This window comes from Drosophila novamexicana, unplaced genomic scaffold, assembly GCF_003285875.2.
Source record: "Drosophila novamexicana strain 15010-1031.04,08,12 unplaced genomic scaffold, DnovRS2.1 tig00000008-arrow-pilon, whole genome shotgun sequence".
NCBI classification, from domain to species: Eukaryota; Metazoa; Arthropoda; class Insecta; order Diptera; family Drosophilidae; genus Drosophila; species Drosophila novamexicana.
In genome coordinates, this window is record NW_020824765.1 from 814,906 (window position 1) to 839,660 (window position 24,755).

The window sequence follows — 24,755 nt, forward strand, 5'->3', positions numbered from 1 at the left end:
TTGCATTGTATGAGATAATATCCACACCAAACTTAGAGCAGAGAGAGAAAATACAATGCATAAAAAGCTTATTAAATTTATGTAATGCAATTCCGGCTGAGACTGAGGAATATTTCACTTTAGTTAAAAAATGAATATGTTGTATAGAAATTAGCTTAAAATAAAATTCTATAAGTGACTTCCATTTCAATTGAGAGATAAACTTATTAATACTGTAAAAAAGTTTCTCAAAAAAGCCAAGCAAAACATCAATTGAGTACAATTAAGAAAATGTACAAACAAATGTAGTACTTCGAAATACGAAACACAAGGACGTAGATGTCGATTAAATGCAAGCAAATCTGTTAAATAAAATTGTAAACAATACGCATATCAGCCAATTTGGTAAGTTCATCCCACGGACCAAATATTTTTAGTATATAAGTGTTAACTTGGCAAATGCGAAGAATACCTGAAAGTTTTTCATATTGTCTAGCAAACTATAAAAGGTTAATTTGCGCTTTCTTTTCTATGTGTGAGCTGTTGTCTTAGATCAGATTTTTGGCAAATCGAAAACAAATGTATCTTCCACAGTTAAGGGAGTAAAAAATGGGCAAATTTGGATGCTAGACACTCATCAGCTCATTTAAAGATTCAGCTAAGATATATCTAAATAAATTTGGTAGCCTGCTATAAGCTGTTACTGGTCTGTGAACGAGTATTACAATAATTTGTAAATTCTAGCCAAATGTCGATTTATTTAAGCCTGCTTTGAGTTAAGTTCATCAAAAACTTAAATTCTGTGCGTTCTTAATCCTTTAAATACTTTTATTGTTTGAAATAAAATATTTTATAAATAAAGGCTTCAGTAAATGTATTATTTTTGCCTTTCTTTTAAACTGGCAACCGTAAAAACCCGCAAAATCATTTTAGTTTATTTATTGTTTAAATGATAATGTTGGCGACCTTTGCAAGGTATAAATATTTGTTTGGCTGGCTTTCTTGTTTTTGTTTCATACAGCTGTGGAGATGTATGCTTTTGTTGGCAAATATTTGTAGGAAAACTTAGTAGAAAATATATTGTTTACCTATTTAAATAGGTCAAGTCAAAGCGAAAACGACAATACGATTAAATTCTTTGGCTTTCTTGTCAAATTTTAGCCATATTTGAAGCACTGATTGCAATTTAAGCCCCAATCAAAGTACTTCAGCAGAAGCCAATTAACGCAGAGTTGATAAAAGGCCAAGCAATAAAAATAATGGAGTGAAAATTAGCTGGCCATAAATCAGAGTTCAGGCCACCTGCAAGTGCGTGCTGTCAGCGGCCAATTAGAGACCTGACCTGACCTGGCAGCAGGATCAGAAGCAGCTGCTCTTATGGGGCTGGGATATTAACAAAACGCTCTGTCGCATGTGGTGCGTGTTTTGGCCAGTTTTTGGGGATTATCCAATCGTTGTTGCGGCTACCCAACTACAAGATGGTCACGTTGCATGGCAAATATTTGCTTTTCATTTGGTTAACACATGCACACACGTGTAACTGTAAATTGATTATTGCTAGACAAAGACAGAGAGAGAGAGAGATAGAGAGGGGGGAGAATAGAAGGAATGTAGCAGTCAAAACCACAGAAGCTACAAAACGCACACTTGCATCATTCAATCTCTCACTCCGGTGCGGTTTACGAGCGAGCAGCAGAAGTTTTGGGTAACGTTGGCAACCAACAACCACATCCAACCATGTCGTCGTCTGTTAATGTGTCTGTCAACGCAAAAAGATTCGCCACATCGCGACCTACGTACATTGCCCAACATCGTCCCGCTCTCCTCTCTGCCCCCCCCCCCCCCCCCCCCCCTCTTCTCTTCATCTCTCTGTAGCTAGAGTTTCAGTTTCTGTGTTCCGGGCATGATGATTACACAGAATTGAATGCTCTATACACATGCATTGGCTGTAAATGTTGAGTGTGCGTGTGTGTGTGTGTGTGTGTGTGTCAATTTGAGTGTTGAAAAGTGGTCTCCAGTGTCGGCGGTTTGGCTGGGTTTCGTTTGCTTCTCGGCTTCATCATCAACGTCGTCGCATGTCGCGTTTGCTGCTTGCCATTTCATTGTATATAAACAACTTGTGTGTGTGTGTGTGTGGTATGTGTGTACAATGCGTATGTATTATTTATACACAAACGCTTCATCGTTGTCGTCGTCGTCTGTATCCTCAGTCTGATCGTCACCGTCATCGTCTGTTTGGTTTTTCTGTTGCCTGCAGCGCCGTTGTATCCACCCAAAGCCCTCTAAATTCCTCCTTTGTCGACGTCGCGCATCGGGTGTAGCCATCGCTTTGCCTAACGTGCCACATTCAAATTCAATAGCCGACAACTGATGCTACTTAGAAAATAGCTAACAGATACATTTGCTTTGCCCCGGCGCAGATAGACCAAAACACACGCAACGATAAACATGCGACTAAAGTTGTCGCCTGCAGTTTTGTGCAAAGTCAGCTATACAAATTCTATTTCAATTTTAAAGGAGCTCCGTAATATAAATATCAGAAAACGAATTGAAATTTGTTTTAAAAATTTCGATTCTCCATATACACTGAAATCCTTAGGGTTCATATTTACTATAATTTTTTAAATGGAAACGCAAAACACGTATAGTTAAAACCAATTGCTTGCATGCGTTGCATGTCATTATTGACAGGTAACTTAAAAAGTTTTCAAAATCCATTTTGTTGAAAGTTAATGTCAGGTCGCCATTCCCAGATTTGATAGGAACAGCAAAATGTTTGTGGACAAAAAAAAAAAGAATATTGCTGGCTAAACATGAATTTGGCTACTTTGAACTCCGGCCTGTCATCTTGTCAATGGGAAGACGCAGATATACCATAAGTTCGTTGACTGGAGAATGAGATAGCGAAAAACGAGTTGACATGTTGTTAAATTAACATGCTGTTAAGTGCTTTGAACTCTAGCAGGTGTCTGCTAATTATCGACATACTGTTTACATTAGGGCCACAAGAGGCGGAGAGCATAGACGTAATTTCATTGCTGGTTAAGTCAACCAAGAAACAGCCGTATCTAACCAATATCGAACAATTAGCTAGCTGTATTTAATATAATTTTGCAATTTGCATCTGATTAATGCTTCGAAAGCCTATATCAAATTCTCCTTATGATAGAACTCGCAGATAATCAGCTTATTTTTCGTGATTAGACCTCGTTTTTTGTTGATAATTACATTTGTACACAAGAAAATAACATTGATCCCAAGTTGACCTGCCTAACATAAGTATTTATACTAAAGAGTTTACTAAAGTAAATTATCGATCATCTTGTATGTGGAAATAAGAAAATAAGACTTGCACATTTTCAAAAAAAATGGGGAATAATTAATATAAAATTCAATTATTTCATTACTTTAATTTATAAATATACGACAAAGCTAGGCTTAAGCCAAGACCTCAGTTCATGGCTGATTGCAAGCCGCTATGAGTTGGTTCGAGCCATAAACCTTATGAGCGGCAAATTTTATTCACAAGAAACGTGTGCTCTTCGACATGCTTGAAAAGGACAATGGTGCTGTCATTTAGCTACGAAAACTCCACATATTTATAGAATTGTGCAGCTGACGTTTGCAAAAAGTTACGCAATATTCGCGACAAACTTGGGCTACCTACTTAAGTATTGCACAGAGTACACTTTCGAACAATCCAACATGTGCACAGGATATTTTTTGTAAAAGAGTTTGGAGATGGTTTTTCTGTTTTCTGCTTTTTTTTTTTTGTTGTCCTCTTGCTGATGTCTTATTTCTTGGCGTAAAGTGTGGAGAAAGTCTAGGCTGTGCGTGTGTGGGCGTGTCAGCTTATGGAATAAGCAGTACACAAGATGCAAAAATAAAAGAAAGTCTGGAAACTCACCTCGAATGTTGTGAAGACGATTTTCTCTATGGAGCCAAAGTAGCGCTCCCACAGGACCTGAGTCTGTTGGCGCAGAGCAAAGATGCGTTCCGCTGAAATGGAGCGAACGATGTCGGGCACCTGCAATGAAAGAGATGGAGAAAGAGATGGATGTAATACATTTGCCTGCCAACTGTGCGTATGTGGAATATCAGCTTAACGACTGCTGCAGCAGCAGCAGCAGCAAAACCCAGGCACAATGCATTAATTACAACGGCCCAAAAACAACGTGGCTGCCAGCTGATGCAGCAGCCGTGTGGCTGGCAGTGTGCTGGTAATTAGTTAGGGAATTGGCCCACAGGATATACATCATAATTATGAAAGGCAGCGCACACACAAGTAGAATTCAATAAATGCGGCAGCAGCAGCAGCAAATTGAAACAATTTAAAGAGTTCAGCACGAGTGCTTCTAGTGCTCAAGTTTCCTGCTCAAGTTAACTTAATTAATTGCATTTCCTGCCAATAAACTACAAAAGCAAACATGCCAACGATGAAGTCGAAGGACGGTCGACGCTGCGTGGCAAGGAGCGGGTTGGGGAGACAATGCAATTGGCAAACAATGCGACAAGACTTTGTCGCGAATCAAGACGAACAGGAGCGAGGAACAGCAGCAGGAGCACTAGATGAAGCTGGAGCAATAGAAATTGCAGCAGAAGGACAGTGCGTGCAAACAAATGCCAAAGAGCGAGGACAGGATACAAAAACACACAGAGACAGGCAGAAAGGCAGCCAGGTGGACAGACGGGCGGACATAAAGTGTTTTATGTTTTTGAAGCCAGGTGAGCATCTATCTGGCAAGGACATGGCGCACCAGCAGGATATGCTGCGCGCAAACGATTCATTTCTCGTCCATCACTTGCAAATGGCAGGCAATTTTTGTGACCAATGCCCAGGATCGAATTGTCACAAGCACCAATATTGCTCCCATTGCTCCTTTTGACAATTTTGTAACTTTTCTATAATTGTTATGCACTCTAATAGACATGTTTCTGTTTTATATAAATTGTAAGTTTGTACATTTTGAGTGAGTAAAAAAAGTTTCCAAGGCTTATAAATGAAGCATCCTCTCTCAAATCAACAGAAACCGATAGCAAGAATATACGAAACCCTATTCTGAATCTGAATCTGATTCTATCTAATTCTACTAGCTTTACTATACTTTAGGCATATGAAAATAAAATGAATTTGAAATAATAAGCAAGGGACTACTGAAAATTTAGTAAAGTCCACAATGTTAGTAAGATAGCTCTTCGAAGATGTTTACTCTATTCCACTAAAATCCGCTAGTTTCGTTTGTAAAATATATGAGAAAAAACAACAATACGTGAATATCAATATTTCCAGAGAAGAACCTGCGGTAGTTTTCCTAGCAGAACCTGATGAAAAATATTATTATGCAACAGTTTTTGTGCAGCTTTCATGGACATTAAATCGTCAATAAATGACGATGTTCAGCTGACAGCAGTTCACCATAGGGTACCGCTGGCAGAAGCAGATAACACAGAACAGGGACAGAACTGGGCAGGACAGCGCACAGGATCCCCATTGCGGATGTAGGTTAGTCGGAAAAATAACAAAACTGTCAGACAGACAAAACAGGTCACATTTGAAAAACTCGCAACGCGTTTTCATATTTTATGACAGCACACAAAAAACTTATGTGCCAATCTATACAAAAGTAAGGTATATACACATATATCTATATATATTTAACGCTTTTGGACAACTCACCTGCAGCAGGAGCCGTTCGTCGGCCCAAATGGCGGCCTGTTTCCAATCGATTTTCGATTCAAATGGCAATACCCAGGCGTTGGACAAAAGCACCGGAATGCAACCCGCCTGCAATGCTTCGAGAAATCTACAAAAATTAATGAAAAACAATCAGGATAAAAAAGCACAAGATATATATATATGTATGTATGTTTGTATGGGGGAAAATGAAATGGGCATGAGCTGTAAAATGAAAATTGTTTTTTACCTGAAGGAGCCCAAGCGACGTCCGCGCGGCACCAAACAAAACGTTGAATTCTGGAGCAGCGTCTCGTAGTCGTATCTGAAGTGAAAAAAGGACGAGAAAAGGGTCAGTAAGAAATGGACTGAAAGGGCGACAAACGGCCAGGGGGCGATGTATATTAGCAAGAGACATGGCGTTATATAATGGCATTGTGCAGCAATTAATTGAACAATGGGCTCGTCGTTGTTGGTTGCTTGTGATGCGAATTGACAGTCGGGGCCTTGTGGCTGGGGTCCAGTTGGCAAGTGCTTCAACCATTTAAATAGTCAAGTGAGTTTGCAGCGCACTTTTAAGAGCACATCTTACAAATGGACAGAAGAGCTTTAGTCTGGAAAGTCTCCTTATTAAATGGAACTAATTCCGTATAGTATTATTTTTAATTACATTTTTGAAAGAGGGACTACACTTTGATAAGATTTTTGTGAGCTGTATAAGCTAAGCAACACTTACTTTTTACAGCATACTTTTTGTCATATATTAGTTGAGCAACATTTAAGATTCGAAGGTATTTACTAGGTATGAATTATTCTAGTTAGAACACATAAATCAGAGAAGTCGATTTTGCCGCTGATTAACTTATGAATAACTATTACATCAATCATATTTCTGCGAATTGATAGCAGGGCATATATTAATCTAAGGATGACACATTAAATGACATATGCTTAGATTCCAGATTAAGTATTAATTTATAAAAACTGAGGAATGTAAAATTGCATAACACAAAAACTAATGCTCATTGTCAACTACTTACAACAAGAACATCTCTTATGTTTCCTTAATAAAATTTAACAAATCATACGAGTCCAATTTTAATTGAAATCAAAACTTTCAGACCTTTAACTTAATTAAAAAGTATTTATTTGTGTGTTTATCAAGTGTGCATATAATATATGCGTACATCAATTAATTTGATTTTAACAAAGAACTTCATCTTTTAAGTCTTTACTACTTTATGCTTAAGCTACTTGTGAATTTCTAGAATTAATTTGCATAAATACATGTACATATATTTGCTTTGTAGTTGCCAATTACGCTGTTTAATGTAAATGCAATATTAAAATCCAATTAAAAGCACATTAAGGAAGCTTTAGCCATTGATATATCACGGCTCATTGTTTGTCGTTGTTAGCCCAACCTGACCGCACGGACGAACATCAATAAAGAGCAATAATATCTGACATACGAAGTGATTTAGTTCAACAATATAAATACATATTAAGCGCATTTTGAGTCCCCTTTCACTGCACTTGTATTTATTTATCATTTGAATAAGCTCCCCTCACACTGATTGTTCACTTTTATATTATGCTAATGATGTAATTCCATCTTAATAGCCAGCAGCAAACAGCAATCTCTCAACCCGATGAACGACGGGGCGTATGCTTAACATTTGCTCGTATAAGTCATGCTCGTATCACAGACATACAGATACACACACACCCACACACTCGCACACAGACGAACACACACACAATAATCAAATTCAAGTGCACAATGCCACAATTGGTGCTTGCTGCTGATTTAAGCTTTAATTCCAAATCAAAGCAGTAAAGCTGCATATTACGCATACGCCATGTAGCTTAAACATTTGTACCCAGTGCGGCAGGTATGTATGTGGGTGCGCACGCGCTCCCTCATCCCCTCGCTCCATTGCCTGTTAACAAGTTAAGTTGCGCGTAAAATTACATGTAGTGAGGCATGTTGCCACGCCCACTGTGGTCCACTGGCCAACGTTTCAAAGGAGTCGGAACTGGTCAGCAATTTGAGCTTTGCCATTGCTCCTGCTGTTGCTGCCATTTTAAAGCAAATTCAGCAGAAAATTTATTTAGAAAACTGCAGGCGCAGCGCATTCGTATTGCATTGACAACGGCCAGCATGAGGGGCACGGCGGGGTGGCAATCAGCAGGGTTCGTGCTTGGCGGCATGAGACAAGGTCTGCGAACCGGGCTCGGTTTATGAATAATCTTAAGTAAACAACATAAATTGCATGTTGGCTGTGTTTTTCCACTGAAAAATTACATAGTCCAATGCATAGGCAGGCAGCCACCAGCCGCTAGCCGTTCAGTGGCCAAAAGTCATTTGTAAGCAACAGACATTGGCTACAGCAACAGGAGTGAAAAGCCAACCAGGGAATAGCGAAGATAAAATGCCCTTGTCTACGCATTTATTAAGAAATACAAAACTTACGCGAGCTGCAAAACGAAGAATTTATAAGGACGCGTCGCAAGAGGAAAATATTTTGGTTGAAAAGCTTTTTGTATAAACCTCAGTGAACTCATTATCTAAACTTGGAAGTTATTTATAGGCAGTTCTTCAAATTAACTATAGGAAATTATATAGGATAATTTATTTTGTATATTAAATTTATAAGTACCAAGCCATTTTTGAAAATACTAAGATTCCTTTCAGGTTTCGTTTCTAGTATTTTAATGCGCAAATTAAATAAGAATTCTGCTTTGGAAATATTTGTGAAGCATACTTAATGCTTAGCTTCATTAACTTGCCAACTGTTAGAGTATAAAGCTCCTATATAAATAATTCCTCTAGCATTTTCTTGAGCTTTATTTTTTGAACAACATATTTCATCTGGCTGCGTTGGCTTTGTTAAATTACAAAATATTTAAAACAGAATGCACGCGCTGCGTTCAAATTTCCTTTATGCCAATAAATTAAATTATTCAAACACTTGGCATTCAGCAAGTTTGGGTGGGCTGTGTGTTGCTATTGGCCACGCCCTGGCCTGCCTCGCTAATTAGTGAGTGATACATAGCTGCCCGCCTTTGTCTATATTGCATTTAGCGGGTAGCACAGGTCACTGCGCCCGCTAACCACCCCTCTGCACCCCCATATCCTGCTTATCCCGTTTAGCTGTGCACTTGTTAGCTACTTGTTAAAGCAATTAGGAGCCGCTTACACAGCATCATGTTGTGTTGTTGAAATCTGATATTTGTACACCCTTAACCCTTTGAACATGAGAAAAAAGGGATAATGATTTTTTTCAAATGCATATAAGGCAATATGTTCTTATCTTTATGTCATGTCCGTAGGTCTGATAACAGAAACAACAAAAGCAAGGGGCGTTTAATCTGAAATATATATTCTCCTACACCCTTCGAAAGACGGGTGTATTTTTTTTAATCGGTATCTCCTTCCATTACTATACTATCAATAAAAGTGTTTTTACAGAGATTCATCAAACCTGGGCGGAAGGTTCTCGTATAGATAAAAAGATTAAAAATAATGCACTTCTGAATACCTTTCCACAATGCCATCAATTTTGACACCAATTCATTTTACAGGTCTCGTGATTTAGTATATACACACACACGTAACCCATAGTTAAGCAGTGACACTTCTATACCTATCGGACTATAAGCATCGAATATAACCATACTTAAAAGCCTCTAACAGCAGCTAGCCTGGCATTGTATTTAGGGTATCTTATAGTCGGACTTTTCCGAAAAGATCACCCTCTCTTGCTCCTGTTGTTGTTGACGGTGCTGTTTTTGTTGTTGCTCGCCGTGCTGAACTTTAATTAAATGATTTTTAGCTTTGCCAAGTTGAGTGAATAGTTTAGTTCAATTCTCTCCATGTCGGACACCATACGAGCAAAACTTTTGCTATTTACACGCTTTGCTGTTGTGGGGTAAAGTTCGCTGCCCGTTTGGTCGGCCCCAACGTGGCGGCCACTTCATTAGCCATCGAGGCGCCATGGTGTCCATAAAGAATTGTGTTCGAAACTAAATTCGCTTCAGTTCTTTAAGATGCAGTTGATGATGATGAGCAAGAGCGTACGCTTGAGTACATTTTTCTTATACCCAGCAATGACCACCCCCATAACTCGGTCAAATCTCATCAAATTTCCACGAAGTTTGGATTTCTTCATGGTTTTCCCTCTAGATTAATCTGACATTCAAATCTCGACACCGATTTTTTAGTCGAAATTCATGTCCAAATCTTACCCCAAGATTCGTATATAGAAATGGATCAAAAATGACCACCCCAATATCTCGGCCAAATCTCATCAGATTTCCACGAAGTTTGGATTTTTCTTCATGGTTTTCCCTCTAGATTAATCTGGCATTCAAATCTCGACACCGATTTTTTGGTCGAAATTCATGTCCAAATCTTAACCCACGATTCGTATATAGACATGGGTCAAAAATTACCACCCCCATAACTCGGTCAAATCTCATCAGATTTCCACGAAGTTTGGATTTTTCTTCATGGTTTTCCCTCTAGATTAATCTGGCATTCAAATCTCGACACCGATTTTTTGGTCGAAATTCATGTCCAAATCTTAACCCACGATTCGTATATAGACATGGGTCAAAAATTACCACCCCCATAACTCGGTCAAATCTCATCAGATTTCCACGAAGTTTGGATTTTTCTTCATGGTTTTCCCTCTAGATTAATCTGACATTCAAATCTCGACACCGATTTTTTAGTCGAAATTCATGTCCAAATCTTACCCCAAGATTCGTATATAGAAATGGATCAAAAATGACCACCCCAATATCTCGGCCAAATCTCATTTGATTTTCACGAAGTTTGGCTTTTTCTTCATAGTTTTCCCTCTAGATTAATCTGGCATTCAAATCTGAACACCGATTTTTTGGTCGAAATTCAAGTCCAAATCAAACCCCAAGATTCGTATATAGACATGGGTCAAAAATTACCAACCCCCATAACTCGGTCAAATCTCATCAGATTTCCACGAAGTTTGGATTTTTCTTCATGGTTTTCCCTCTAGATTAATCTGGCATTCAAATCTCGACACCGATTTTTTGGTCGAAATTCATGTCCAAATCTTAACCCACGATTCGTATATAGACATGGGTCAAAAATTACCACCCCCATAACTCGGTCAAATCTCATCAGATTTCCACGAAGTTTGGATTTTTCTTCATGGTTTTCCCTCTAGATTAATCTGGCATTCAAATCTCGACACCGATTTTTTAGTCGAAATTCATGTCCAAATCTTACCCCAAGATTCGTATATAGACATGGGTCAAAAATGACCACCCCCATAACTCGGTCAAATCTCATCAGATTTCCACGAAGTTTGGATTTTTCTTCATGGTTTTCCCTCTAGATTAATCTGGCATTCAAATATGAACACCGATTTTTTAGTCGAAATTCATGGCCAAATCTTACCCCAAATTCGTATATAGACATGGGTCAAAAATGACCACCCCCATAACTCGGTCAAATCTCATCAGATTTCCACGAAGTTTGGCTTTTTCTTCATGGTTTTCCCTCTAGATTAATCTGGCATTCAAATCTGAACACCGATTTTTTAGTCGAAATTTATGTCCAAATCTTACCCCAAGATTCGTATGTAGACATGGGTCAAAAATTACCACCCCCATATCTCGGCCAAATCTCATCCGATTTTCACGAAGTTTGGATTTTCCTTCATGGTTTTCCCTCTAGATTAATCTGGCATTCAAATCTCGACACCGATTTTTTAGTCGAAATTCATGTCCAAATCTTACCCCAAGATTCGTATATAGACATGGGTCAAAAATGACCACCCCCATAACTCGGTCAAATCTCATCAGATTTCCACGAAGTTTGGATTTTTCTTCATGGTTTTCCCTCTAGATTAATCTGGCATTCAAATCTCGACACCGATTTTTTAGTCGAAATTCATGTCCAAATCTTACCCCAAGATTCGTATGTAGACATGGGTCAAAAATGACCACCCCATATCTTGGCCAAATCTCATTTGATTTTCACGAAGTTTGGCTTTTTCTTCATAGTTTTCCCTCTAGATTAATCTGGCATTCAAATCTGAACACCGATTTTTTGGTCGAAATTCAAGTCCAAATCAAACCCCAAGATTCGTATATAGACATGGGTCAAAAATTACCAACCCCCATAACTCGGTCAAATCTCATCAGATTTCCACGAAGTTTGGATTTTTCTTCATGGTTTTCCCTCTAGATTAATCTGGCATTCAAATCTCGACACCGATTTTTTAGTCGAAATTCATGTCCAAATCTTACCCCAAGATTCGTATATAGACATGGGTCAAAAATGACCACCCCCATAACTCGGTCAAATCTCATCAGATTTCCACGAAGTTTGGATTTTTCTTCATGGTTTTCCCTCTAGATTAATCTGGCATTCAAATCTCGACACCGATTTTTTAGTCGAAATTCATGTCCAAATCTTACCCCAAGATTCGTATGTAGACATGGGTCAAAAATGACCACCCCATATCTTGGCCAAATCTCATTTGATTTTCACGAAGTTTGGCTTTTTCTTCATAGTTTTCCCTCTAGATTAATCTGGCATTCAAATCTGAACACCGATTTTTTGGTCGAAATTCAAGTCCAAATCAAACCCCAAGATTCGTATATAGACATGGGTCAAAAATTACCAACCCCCATAACTCGGTCAAATCTCATCAGATTTCCACGAAGTTTGGATTTTTCTTCATGGTTTTCCCTCTAGATTAATCTGGCATTCAAATCTCGACACCGATTTTTTAGTCGAAATTCACGTCCAAATCTTACCCCAAGATTCGTATGTAGACATGGGTCAAAAATTACCACCCCCATATCTCGGCCAAATCTCATCCGATTTTCACGAAGTTTGGATTTTCCTTCATGGTTTTCCCTCTAGATTAATCTGGCATTCAAATCTCGACACCGATTTTTTAGTCGAAATTCATGTCCAAATCTTACCCCAAGATTCGTATATAGACATGGGTCAAAAATGACCACCCCCATAACTCGGTCAAATCTCATCAGATTTCCACGAAGTTTGGATTTTTCTTCATGGTTTTCCCTCTAGATTAATCTGGCATTCAAATCTCGACACCGATTTTTTAGTCGAAATTCATGTCCAAATCTTACCCCAAGATTCGTATGTAGACATGGGTCAAAAATGACCACCCCATATCTTGGCCAAATCTCATTTGATTTTCACGAAGTTTGGCTTTTTCTTCATAGTTTTCCCTCTAGATTAATCTGGCATTCAAATCTCGACACCGATTTTTTAGTCGAAATTCATGTCCATATCTTACCCCAAGATTCGTATATAGACATGGGTCAAAAATTACCACCCCAATATCTCGGCCAAATCTCATCCGATTTTCACGAAGTTTGGCTTTTTATACCCTGAACCCATTAAAAATGGGTATAAGGGTATATTGTATTTGTGCGAAAGCCAAATGTATGTAACAGGCAGAAGGAAGCAAGTCCGACCCCATAAAGAATATATATATTTGATCATCATAAATAGTTGAGTCGATCTAGCCATGCCCGTCTGTTTGCCCGTCCGTCCGTCGGTATGTATGAACGCAAGGATCTCAGAACCTATAAGAGCTAGAAACTTGAAATTAGATGTAGATGCTCCTAGTTCCCGCGCAGATCGAGTTTGTTTCCGATAATCAATAACTTACTCCGTTTCCAAGCAATCGATAAAAATCGATATCGATATCCTGTTTTTTGGGCAATTTTGGTAAATAATAAAAACTAGAGTCGCCAAACTTGACACATAGCTTCTAAAATAGATAGATGCATTTGATGTTGGAAGAAGAGGGTTCAGGGTATCCCCTAGTCGAGAGCTCTCGACTAGAACCTTGTTGTGTTTTCGTATGTTGAAATTAAATATATTTTATCACTCGTATATATATATAGAGAGAGTTCTATAAAAATCTATAATTCTACTCTCTTGGTTGGAGCAAAATCAAAGCAGCGCACCTGTTGCCCAACACTGGCCCGGACGCTATCATATATATGCACACTGGCTCACACGCACATCTAATTAATTTGCCAACACTGCATAGCATATCGAGTCATATTTTGAAGGCAGGCCCCGAACACACGCTGCGCACAAAATACTCACACACATCGCATAATACATACAGGTATTTCTCGACTTGGGAGCTTAGTCACTTCATGTCAATTGCTTTACTTGGCTCCTGTCAAGGCCAACAAAATTAACATAACGAGTGGCAGGGAGCAGACGAAGAAGCAGCAACAGCAGCTCTCCGAGTTGTTAGTCCAGTTTGTTCTGACAGCTGCACAGCGGGCACATAATTTGAGTGGTTCCCAGCTGTCAAAGGTGGCTCTAGTCAGCGCCAGGTTTGATAATTTTCTGCTATTTCGTTCTCTTATGTTTGTTTTTTGCTTGGCTAAAGCGAACCCAAGCTCATTGACTGACAACACGACCTGCACCCGGTGACTGACTAACTGCCGGGTAATCTGACGTTCTGATTTTAGGACTGCAAAGAGGGCAAGACCCTTGCTCTTTGACAGCTGCGCCGTTAGATTCTTACTGTCAAAAAAAAAAAAAAAACAAAAGAGAAGCGAAAAACCAAACAAGCAAAGCAAAATACTTAATATTATAGACTACCAGTTGCACTACACAGATATTAAGAATGTATGGTATTATAATTTCAATATAAATCGTTTTACTATGTAATAAATATTTCTCATGGTTTTAATGTACGCAGTATTATGACCCGCAAGTTGTTAGATATATTATTCATAGATATTTCATATAACAAATATTACAAAATTTATCTAAGCTTATTGGTTTCCATACATATTCTAATATGGAGTTTTTAGATAAGCTTGTAGAAGGAATTGCAACTTTCGCTGACACAAATGTTGAGCTTCAATTACCACTGATAAAACTCTAGATTTAAGAAGATATTTTTATAATAATGGATTGAAAAAAAGTTAAAATATTCTGTTTATTCTATACGAGATTTGTTGTTTTTGAGTTGATCTAAAAAGTCAAGTTTGAAAATAATTGATAAATTCGTGTTGCGTATAGTATAGAAAAATAAAGATATATTTAAAATTTCAAGTCTCTACTTTTTGCAGTTTTCGAGGTCGACACATTGTATTGTATTAAACCTCGTTTCACTAATTTTGGGTACCGGGTACAGGGTATACAAACCAAAATTACAAAAAAACATAATTAGTTAATATCGAATATCATAGATAATACAATTGAATAAATGTGTCACGGCCTGTCAAATAAAGTTGATGTTTTTATTATTCAAAAAAAAAATAATTATTATGAGCATTTCTAAGTAAACTTATTAAAGAACCGTTCAAATGTATTTGTGTCAAGCATTTGTCAAACATTGGCACCACTTACGCAAACAACTATGATGGGTTTTTTTTTGTTTTTGGTTCAATGTGCCTGCGTGCAACTACTAGGGGTAAACGTGTATAGCACATTGCTTTGTCATCGCTTGGCTTTGTGCTTCCTGACACACAAATTGCTTGTCGGGCGGGACATATTGCGTATACGCCTGCGTTTGCCTAGCAATTTGTTAATTGCAACGCGAGCTTCGTAGTTGCTGCTCCAGCCTTAGGCCGATTGCCTGTCAAATGCAGCAGCCCAGCTGCCAGCAACGAATGCGAATTTAATTAAAAACCCAAAAACATGTCAAGCAAAACCCTAAACAAAACTCAATACTAAACTTGAGTTCAGTGAAACTCGAGAGCCGACAGTCAAAAGTTGGGCTCGCTTTAAGCGATGAAAATTAAGTGAGTGGCAAGAAGCTGCGAGAAGGACAATCGAGCGCAAGGAAATTGCGATGAATTTCAATGAAAATTGCGTTTTTTTTTTTTTAAACACCATTTGAAATAAAGACAGTTTTGTCGCACATTGGGTGCTCGGCTGCCTGGTTGCTTGGATGCTTGGTAAAAACAAACAGACCAGACAAAAACGCAAACACAATGACGCTGAGAACATAGTCTCTTAGAGGGTGCCGCAGCAAAAAGCAGCTGTAAAAGTTGCCAATGCCATTGTTTGTGCAAGGAGCAGCAGAATCAGCAGCAGGACAAGCGCTGCCATTGAATATGGCGCATTTGTTACAAGTGCAAAGCGCATAGAGGCAGCTCTTTCTCTGCCCAACTCCGTGGCCCCCCACCGCCCTCTCTTGGCGCCAGCTAGTGATAATGGTTCATAATGAATACAGCAGACCGCACTAAGACGTTTTTTGGAGCAACTGCCATCTGAAACTAAAACTGAAGACGAAGTCAGGCCATTAAAATTCAGCCCACAGTGCGTATGAGCACTGTCCGCAAAGCTTAAATAAGCAAAATACATTCCAAAAAAATCTTAGACCTGGACACACCCAGTATATATTCATATATTCAGATATATTTGTATATTAGGTATACACAATGGCATTTATGGAAATGTTTTAAGTATTAGAAAAGCCATTTTTAATCTATAATATACATTCAAATATCTAAAATATTCAATTTGCCAAGAACAATAAGTATATGATTTCTTATTGTTTTTCTTCTGTTAAGCCCTTTATAAGCCTAAGAAGATTATACAATCAATAAATATCTTTTTAAAAGGTTTATGTATTAAATAAATGACGCGTTTTAAAAATATATATTAAAGTGGCATTTAAATAAATTTCAACATCTTATTATACCCTTTTTTCCGCTCATCTTTAAAGGGTATAGGGTATGCAATCGCACAAGCCATAACAATTTAGTTCATGAATTATTTCTAACACAAAACATTTTGTTTTTTCTTTTACAACTATATTTAACATTGTTATTTCTAAATTTAGTTAAGACTTAACGAATTCCACGAAATGCCTTCAACGTTAAGTCGCTCCATTGTCAAAACTGGACACTTGAACATCATGGCCAGTAACATTTTATGGCTGGATACAAACACAACTACGCGACACCCAAAGGTAGCTCGGTACACAAAGTTCAGAGCGAAAGCAGCGGCAAAACGGAGACTGTAAAAAAAAGATGGAATTGCCACTCAAAGAAATTGCAGTGGGCCAGCAGCTTGGCTCTACCTGGGCTACTGCCTGGGCTGCCTGGCCGGCGCAAGTGTGTCGCCTTTAAAGTGATTTATGTGGAAATCTAAGATTAACGTGTAAAATGTTGGTGGGGGAAGGAGTATGGTGCGGCTGGAAGTTAAGGCGCAGATGCAAAGGCAACTGGAGCCAAACTTTGCCAGGCCTGGCCGCAGGTCTGCTCTCTGTTGATAATGATGATAGTGTTGCGTACAAAAATTTATTACTCTGGAAATTGCATTATGAAAAATGCATAAAATACCAGAGACGCAGCCCGGGCTGGCAGTTGTAATTATGTAAAATGCCCATATTTAAATTAAATTAAATTAATATCAAGTGCTTTGGGCTTTTAGCAATTTTAACGTTTGGCATAAATCAAATAATAAACTTGCCCGCTGTCAAACAGCAAATAATAATTTATGTGACTTTTTTTTAGGAATTTTTAAATTAAAAATATAAAATATGTTAGTGTAGAATGCTTTGAAATAAAATTCAAATAAACAGTGCTGCGAGGGTAAGCACGGAATGAAGTCACCTCTGAACAATTTGCATCTAGGTATAAACCTGGGAATAGTCCCAGGCATAGTTAGAGTCTCTAAGCCTAAGGCGTTAAGTTATTTATTGGCTTGATTAATGGTTTTAGCCGTACAGATATTTTAATGATTTATATTTATAAGCATTAAATTTGTTGCTGGAAAAATCTTCATATTAAGTGCATTTTTCATGTCAAAATTATCTGCCACAAGCTTTGTCAGAGTAACGAATTTACGGAAAATATCATATGGGAGATTTAATTTTTTTTTTCAAATTAAACTAAAATGTGGCTTCGCCGTGTTTACTAATAGACAACAATGGGTACAAGGTATAAGAACCTGCAGCGTAAAAGAAAGTTGAAAGCCGTCTTAAAATCTGCAAATTAAAAACTTGGCAAATTGTTGGTCCAAATTAAAGACTCGCACAAAAAATGGAAAACTTTCTGTGTATGACCTTGTCGCAAGCTCTGTGTTTAGCGGCTCTGGCAGGGTATATACATACACACACACACACACACACACACACACAACACACTTACACTTACACGTCTTACGTGCTGCAACACGTTGCCAGCACAGTCGTTGCCTTCTGCTTGACATGCAACTGTGGCAGTGGCAACATGTCGTATACGTAATGGCTGCGGAAACGTTTCTACGTCGCATCGCATCGCATCGCGCCCTGCTGCACCGCGCCTGTTGTCAAATTGTGTGCAAAAATAAAATGAGGCAAAAGAGCATGAGTAGAACTCAACTTTTGTCAAGGACATTTCGTAGTGTCTCATTATTTTTCATATTTCCTTTAACGGCCAACCAAGATAGCAAGCTGAGACACTCGCCAAAACTCGCATCTGGATGTGCACGGCTGAGCCGTGCCTGATGTCAGCCATGCCCCGTTTCAAATGGCACACGCCTATCACATATTAGTTGCCACAAAATCACAAAATAACATTACTTCCACCTCTGTTGCTGCTGCTGTCGCTGATACGTTGTTCTCGCCATCAGCAGCAGTAATAACAGCATTCAGGCAAACTAATCAAAACAGCAATCCAATCCCAAGCCCAAGCCCAACAGCAGATACCAAACACAGCGGTGGCAAGGGCTCCTAAAAGCATGCCACACTTTTGTGCCGCTGCTGCCTCAGGTAAATGCATGGGATTGTTGCAGTTTGTTTTGCGGTTGCCTGACTTTTGCTGGCCTTATGTGTTGCATATGTTGCCCGGCAACCCGAGCAGCGTTTACCATTGACGCCTTAGGCTCATTATAGCAACAAAGGCCAATACTGCGACGCGACATAAAAAGAAAATTGAAAATTTCATTAAAAGCAGCTCAAGGTTTGTGAATGCAGTCGTCAAAGTTTTTCGTTTATTTTTTTATTATGGTTTTTTTTCCACGTTGGCAGCGACAAAACTTTTTAATGGATTTTACGATAATATAGAAAACCGAAACTTGAAAATTGTTAAAAGCTTTAACGAAGTTTAAATGCACTTAAATTTGATTTTATTTTTAAGAGTTTTTGTAGTTTTCTGTTTAAATTTTTAATAAGCTAGGAAATAAACGTTTTAGAAGAAGTAAAGAAATTTTACAGTTCAATTTTTAATTGAAACTTTTGTCAATAAAATATTCTAAATAAATGCCATATTTTTTGTGTCAATATTATTCTGCCGAGCTTGGCAATATATTTTTAATGGAAATGAACTGAAATGCATATTTAACTTATTTTATTTATCATTTTCTGATGAATGCTATCTGCCCGTTTTGCTGTCGCTGTAACATCAATATTTGCTGGTAATTCAAATAAATATGAAATGAAAATTAATAAAGAAATCAGTAAATTTATTATAATTTTGACTTCATGCCCTTTTTTGGCAAACAACGAATCCTTTTATACTATAATATAATCATGATTCCTGCATGGTAAAGGAATAAATCATATCATAATACCCAAATGCGCTGCTGGTCAATCATTCGCACCTTGGCAATTTTTTGCCGTTGCCTGATCCTGTCGATTGAACCGTTGGCCAAGAACATTATGCACTTTTATGTCATTGTTACAATAAGGGGCTTTACTTTTTCGGCTCATCCATAACATCAAAGTTTTTAGAAGGGTGGAGAGCTAACTATGCATAGTTTTGCATATTAATGTGCAAAGTCATCAAAAATCAGAAGCAACAGCAGCTCAGCATCAGAGTCGGGAGCATCGTAAAATATGCGAAAAATCTTTGCAGGCAGCTAAGGTATTATGCAATTTTCTCGACATTTATAAATATGCGCCATATTTGACAGGTGCATTAACGAAGTTTCAGACACGGCCCCAGACAGGGGGCGAACAGATAAAAAATGATGTGAGTAGGAAAGCAATTTGCTTGATTATGTAGAACAGTTGACGGACGGGTTGGCGTAGCGGCAGCCACGCCCCCCCTCAGTTGAGTTCAGAGTGTGTGCCTCGACTCGAGTGAGCCGAACCATGGGAGCAGGCGGAATGGGGCCAAATGAAAGTAAGGATGGGCTGCATAAATCGCTGACGCTTGACGCCAAAGCTGATCTGTCGCATAAGTCATGTCAAATTACGAGCATCAGACAGCTGGGGGCAAGGGGCACGAAATGTAATAGGTGGCACTTCAGTAAGCTGCAAGAGCAATGCTGAAAAATGAATGAAAAATTACATTCAATTAAAGGTATAAGGTAAATGTTTCGTTGACATTTTCTGAACTTCGAGCATAAGCAATAAACTGATGAAAATCAAGTCGAAAGTGCAGGACTAAAATACTATTTATGTAAATATATATACCTGAACACACATTGGCATCATATTTTTACTTGATCTGCGAGAGTTTGCAATGGCCAAGTATATATTCATCAAGAGAACAAGTAAAAGAAGAACTCTGGATTCTCTATTTTGCAGTAGGGGTGGATATTTATTTATGTATTATCGTAAATATACGAAGGATCTCGTAACCTTCTCCTAGACAAATTTGTATTTGTAACTTAACAAGAACTAACCAAAAAACTTTATACTTTAAAAAATTAAAAGCAATAGACGCCGATCAAGAATATATTGCTCTAAATTTAATTTGGGTATAAAATAAAAGGGTATTGTTTTGTAATATGTGTAACGCAAAGATGGAGACACAGCCGAGCCTATCTATATTCTAGATCAGCATTAACAGATGATTCAATATGCCCGTCTGTCTGTTTGTATGTGAACTAGCCCCTAAGTTCTTGAAACTTTACATAAGTCCGTCATTATGTTGCACGCAGTATATATGTCGAAATCAGTTGGATCGGACTTCCATTTCATAAAGGAACGATCGGTCGAAAGTTATGTTATTGTGCGATTGTTATTGTTTATCAAGATCTCTTGACCTAATTCGGCAATTATTTCAATGCATAAAATATTAATGCATAATCCTCTCCAGTATATTCTTGTTTGTTAAAATGTTCTGTTTTCCTGGATATTAACATTAAACTCAATATTTACGAGCACTATGCTCACACATCCGTAAAGGCAATATCTACAAGGGTATTTAATCTTCTGCGTGCCGAAAATACCTTTATTTTCTCGATGTTATATATACACATTCGAAGTACACTAACTGCCTCTTTCGCCTATTTTGTGTACCAGGTTTTTCGATACATGCGCGCCCATATCTTTTTTTTGCAATTGCTTTAACCAGTAGGAATTACAATGCAATTCAGTTAAAGCGATGAAAGTGAAGTGTAACGTAGTGAAAACGCGAAATAAATGTAATAAGCTACGGATGGTTGGAAACACACAATGTATATTTTACATCGGTATCACGAATCGATTTGATTTATAACGGCGGAGTCAAGTGGCAATGCTGAAAAACGTTCCGTTTCGCGTCATTTCAGCTGTTTTAAACACTGAACCATATATCAAGACCCATTTAACTTGATGAAATTTCGAATACAGCTTGTTTATTTGATAAGCGCAACTCTAGATTAGATTGAGTTTAAATTTGAACTTCAATCGTTCTATTTGTACACTTTAAGTTTGTCATTATTTATTCTATTATTATTTTTCGAATCCCCTAAGGGCGAACACAGCGATTGAAAATTTCTCAGTTTGCGCAGCGCCAAAAGTTAAAGAAAGTGGACAGATGCTAAAAGGCAATCGTTGGCTCTCCAAATGTCTCGACTGAAGTGTCGTGCCATTTAAATGAGCTTGTCAAGTTGGATTTTAGAACATTAATCACATGACACAGCAGAAGGACAGAGAAAGAGACTCCAAATGTGGTTAATGGCGGTCGATGGGCTTGGGCAGGCGTGGCAGTTGCTATTAGCACGAAACGGATAAACAAATGACATTTGGACTTAATGACAGCTAGAAACAATTTTTGGTTTTTCTCCCGACGTCATCATCGTTTTAAAGCTAATTATTTTGATGGCCATTAAATGTTGACCCCACTTACCTATCATACTCGCGGTTATCCTCGTCGCAGCGATTATCCTGCAGCTCGCGCCAGCTCTTGCCGTGCCGGCATGTGGTCACCATAACCATATCACGTCCATTATGCAAATGGAAGAGCGAGTTGCGCGTTTCGGAGCCAATGCCATGAACGTAGCTGCAATGGGATAAAAGTTCAAGAAGAAATTTAACAGCTTGACAGAGAAAGAGAAAATATATATAAATAAAAGTATTTCTTAAAGTTATCGATGCGGCACATGTACACGATGCTTAGGTCATATTAAGCTGGCAGATTGCGGAACACATAAAAAGCGGTGTCAAAATCAATTGCAATAAAGCAGCTTCAAATGGGGAGGGCCCAGAAGAGGGTCCACAGGGAGCAGCAACAGCAAAACTGGCGACGGGGACGAGAGTCGAGCTCAAATCTGCGCTGGGCCGCAAGCAAAGCAATTGAAACAAAAGATGCTTACAACAATGGACAAACGCACACACTTTCACATACAAACATACATATACATGCACATCTAACGTAGTCGTGTGTATGGGCCAAAACAAAATGGCAGCTGCTCGAGAAACTAAACAACAACAAGAACAACAACAGTCGCAGCAGCAGCAGTCGAGCAGAAAAAATGCTAAGGCAACGTCAGTCGCCTTAGAAATACTAGCACACACGTATACAAATACATATATTCGCATGTATGTGTGTGTACGTGTGAGCAATTTCCTTCTGCTTGGCTTGCAGTTGAGCAAATTTCATAGACAATGAAGTACGCGCCACAGCAGCAACGAACAGGCCACAGATTGGGCAACGCTGATTTCCGGCTCTGACTGCTGACCAGTAGCAACAGTAGCGCAGCAGTAGTAGCAGTAGTAGCAGCAGCGGCAGTAGCAGTAACACAGAGATAGAGTTCAGTTTAGTTTGCTGACTGCTTCCTTTTGGGGCTTTTAGTGAGCCAAAGCCATCAGTTATTTGATTTAATCAGCGTGTCATTGAGGTTAGCTATGGATTTGAAATGATACAAATGTGCTTTACTTATAGAAATACCCGAAGGTAGAAGAGCATGCGGCTGGCATTCCATTCTCGAGGCGAACTCCTTCGTTTGGCATTATTATAGCACAGTTCTGTGGTTAGCTATGGGCTTCGAATGAACATGTTTGCTTAAAGTCAGGCGAATGCTAAACAAAAGCCAAGCATTTTCGGTTAGTGCGGCTTCAGCAAAACTTTTGATTTCTAGCAAAATGTATCACACGAGATTTGTAGTTATCTGGAATAATGAAGTAGTAATAATCGAATGGAGCATTAAATGTAATAAATTCCAGTTGCAGCAAGCCTTAAAATTGTTTTGAATGCGAAATATAACATGCAACCAACTTTAGTATATTTTAGCTGCAATAAATAATGTATTTTGTGACAGAGATGTGTAGTAAGTTGAAATGAATTGTAATGCGCTATGAATAAAATAGAGGAGAACAAATTTTCAATGGGCGAGCAGATAAAAAGCTAACCTCTAATGCTTGGATACTGTGGCCACTAAGCCTGCGTTTAATAGCTTGTAAATGTGTCACAGAGATTTGTATTAATTAAAAATTAATAAGTGAGATTAGGAATTGAATTGAAACAGAGTACGCATAATTGTCAATGCTTTACGGTAGATAAAAATAAATAAAAGCGGTTGCAATAACACAATCACAATGTCAATTTATACTGTCAGTTCATTTGCATAAACAAACTGATTGAATGCTCGTAAAACAGAGGCTCAACAGCTCATCATAATCATTCTCAATGGGCTGCTGGTTGGCTCTGTAAGCCCCAATTAAATGGCATAACAATTTATAGGGCATCTGGGATTTCGCGCAGTGTAAATTAATTTGGGCCACACCAGCAAACAGCGCAGATGAGAAGGGAGCACAGCTGCAGTCGCAACAGGGCATGGGAATAGGGGCGGGGCCCTGACGATGACAACATTAATATAAATTAAACGCATAGGCTGACATTACAAGGACTTCATCCGGACACAATGTGGATAAATAACAAATGCTTTTAGCAGCGACAAGAAACGAGCATGGCCTGCTTGAATGTTATTTATGCCCCAACTCCCCACTAAATGGGTCAATTAAACATTGATTGAACCACCGTCGTTCGCCCCAACAATTGAAATAAAAAACTAAAAGCCAGAACTGTCCTCGCCATTGTTCAGCGAGCGTATAAAGTGCAATAACCAGGCGTACATTGAACCAACATTTGGCTCCTATCCACAAGCGTACTCAGCTACACTCGCTGACCAAACATAATCTAAAATAATTGAGTATTGCCCAGCGAGGAGCCTTGCCGGGATGACTGTGCGGCGCTTTTTCAGCGCCACTCTGAATAATTTATGCGCGCATTAAATGCGCTTAAATGTGTGCGTGAGTGCGCTTGTATCTATATAGATATATGTATATGTGCGTGTGTGTGTGCCCCTAGTAAAACATAGTTTTAGGGTATCCGTTTGCGAATTGAGCATCCTTCGCACCAGAGCTGTCAGACATTTTAATTCTACTTTTAAAACCCAGAGGAAGCGTTTAATTTAGCATTCCATTTACTATTTTTCCTTTAAATAATAAAACCGTTTAAACTATAATAAGAGCGTAGTATAGTATAGTGCAGGGATAACACGAACTGAAACTAGAGATAGGGCAAATGGGCCACAAAACAGTTCAAGCCTCGAAATTGCATTTTGATTGAAGCAATATCTTGATGTCGCAGCTAATATTATATTTATGTTTAACTAACGATACAAATAAGTAAAGGTAACGACTCATTTCCACAGGTTCTCAATAGAACCTGGTCAATACCAAGTCTAATAATACGGACGCAACTGTTAAACAAAGTTTGGTGAACTTTCTGACTGCCCCGATAGTGTTACGATATTTTGATAGTAAGAGTATTTTGGCAAGAGGTCTAAGATTCTTTTTTGAGCAGTTTTTTAAAAAGTAAAAAGCAAACATTTTTTGAAAGTTAACATGGCACAAACTTTCATAATAAAATAGTATTAAAAATTAAA

The 24,755-nt window shown here is 38.4% G+C and overlaps 1 protein-coding gene across 1 annotated transcript in view; it reads right to left on the reverse strand.

Annotated features, from left to right (window-relative positions):
- LOC115769593 (exostosin-1) overlaps positions 1-24,755 on the reverse strand; it is a 73,394-nt gene that overhangs the window by 21,044 nt on the left and 27,595 nt on the right. The window contains exons 2-5 of the mRNA XM_030714519.1: positions 21,716-21,868; positions 5,904-5,978; positions 5,657-5,783; positions 3,887-4,006 (exon numbers count right to left, since the gene is read on the reverse strand). Of these exons, the coding sequence (XP_030570379.1) occupies positions 3,887-4,006; positions 5,657-5,783; positions 5,904-5,978; positions 21,716-21,868 (475 nt within the window). The remainder of the gene's footprint in view (positions 1-3,886; positions 4,007-5,656; positions 5,784-5,903; positions 5,979-21,715; positions 21,869-24,755) is intronic.